The 1,058-nt window shown below is 51.3% G+C and overlaps 1 protein-coding gene across 1 annotated transcript in view; it reads left to right on the top strand.

The window, feature by feature from the left end:
* LOC115949220 (eukaryotic translation initiation factor 5A-1-like) overlaps positions 1-492 on the top strand; it is a gene marked incomplete at its 3' end in the record, with an annotated part of 1,572 nt that extends 1,080 nt beyond the window's left edge. Inside the window, exon 2 of the mRNA XM_031065719.1 lies at positions 195-492. Within this exon, the coding sequence (XP_030921579.1) occupies positions 195-492 (298 nt within the window). The remainder of the gene's footprint in view (positions 1-194) is intronic.
* Positions 493-1,058: the final 566 nt, after the last annotated feature.

The raw sequence follows: 1,058 nt of genomic DNA, 5'->3' as shown, positions 1-1,058 counted from the left end.
CACCTGTATCTCACCTGTATCACACCTGTATCACACCCGTGTCTCACCTGTATCACACCTGTCTCTCACCTGTATCTCACCTGTATCACACCCGTGTCTCACCTGTAGCTCATCGGGATCCAGGACAGGTACCTGTGTGTGTTACCTGTCCATACCTGTATCACACCTGTATCACACCTGTATCTCACCTGTAGCTCATCGGGATCCAGGACGGGTACCTGTCGCTGCTCCAGGACAGCGGGGAGGTGCGGGAGGATCTGCGGCTGCCGGAGGGGGAGCTGGGCCGGGAGATCGAGCAGAAATACGACTGCGGCGAGGAGATCCTGGTACTGGTTATACTGGTTATACTGGTTTATACTGGGAGGGGCTGGGGTGAGATCCTGGTACTGGTTATACTGGGATTGACTGGGTTATACTGGGTTATACTGGTCTGTACTGGCGGAGCTGGGCCGAGAGATGGAGCAGAAATACGGCTGCGGCGAGGAGATCCTGGTACTGGTTTATACTGGTTATACTGGGATGGGTTATACTGGTTATACTGGGTTATACTGGAATGGGTTATACTGGGATTGACTGGGTTATACTGGGTTATACTGGTCTGTACTGGCGGAGCTGGGCCAGGAGATGGAGCAGAAATACGGCTGCGGCGAGGAGATCCTGGTACTGGGAATACTGGTTATACTGGTTTATACTGGGACGAGATCCTGGTGCTGGTTATACTGGGAGGGACTGGGTTATACTGGGGGGAGGAGATTCTGCGATGGTTATACTGGTTTGTACTGGTTATACTGGTCTGTACCAGTCTATACTGGTTCATACTGGTCTGTACTGGTCCATACCGGTCTGTGCTGATCCGTACTGGTTTATACTGGTCCATAGTGGTCCATACTGGCCTGTATCTGTCCATACTGGTCAGTACTGGTCCATACTGGTTTATACTGGTTTATATCAGTCCGTACTGGTCTGTATGGGTTTATACTGGTCTGTACCAGTCCGTACTGGTCCATACTGGTTTATAGCGGTCCATACCAATCCGTACTGGTCCATACTGGTCCATA

The sequence above is a fragment of the Geospiza fortis genome, unplaced genomic scaffold (assembly GCF_000277835.1).
Source record: "Geospiza fortis unplaced genomic scaffold, GeoFor_1.0 scaffold2581, whole genome shotgun sequence".
NCBI lineage: Eukaryota > Metazoa > Chordata > Aves > Passeriformes > Thraupidae > Geospiza > Geospiza fortis.
Note: the sequence above shows the minus strand (reverse complement) of the source record. Positions and strands in the feature narration are given on the sequence as shown.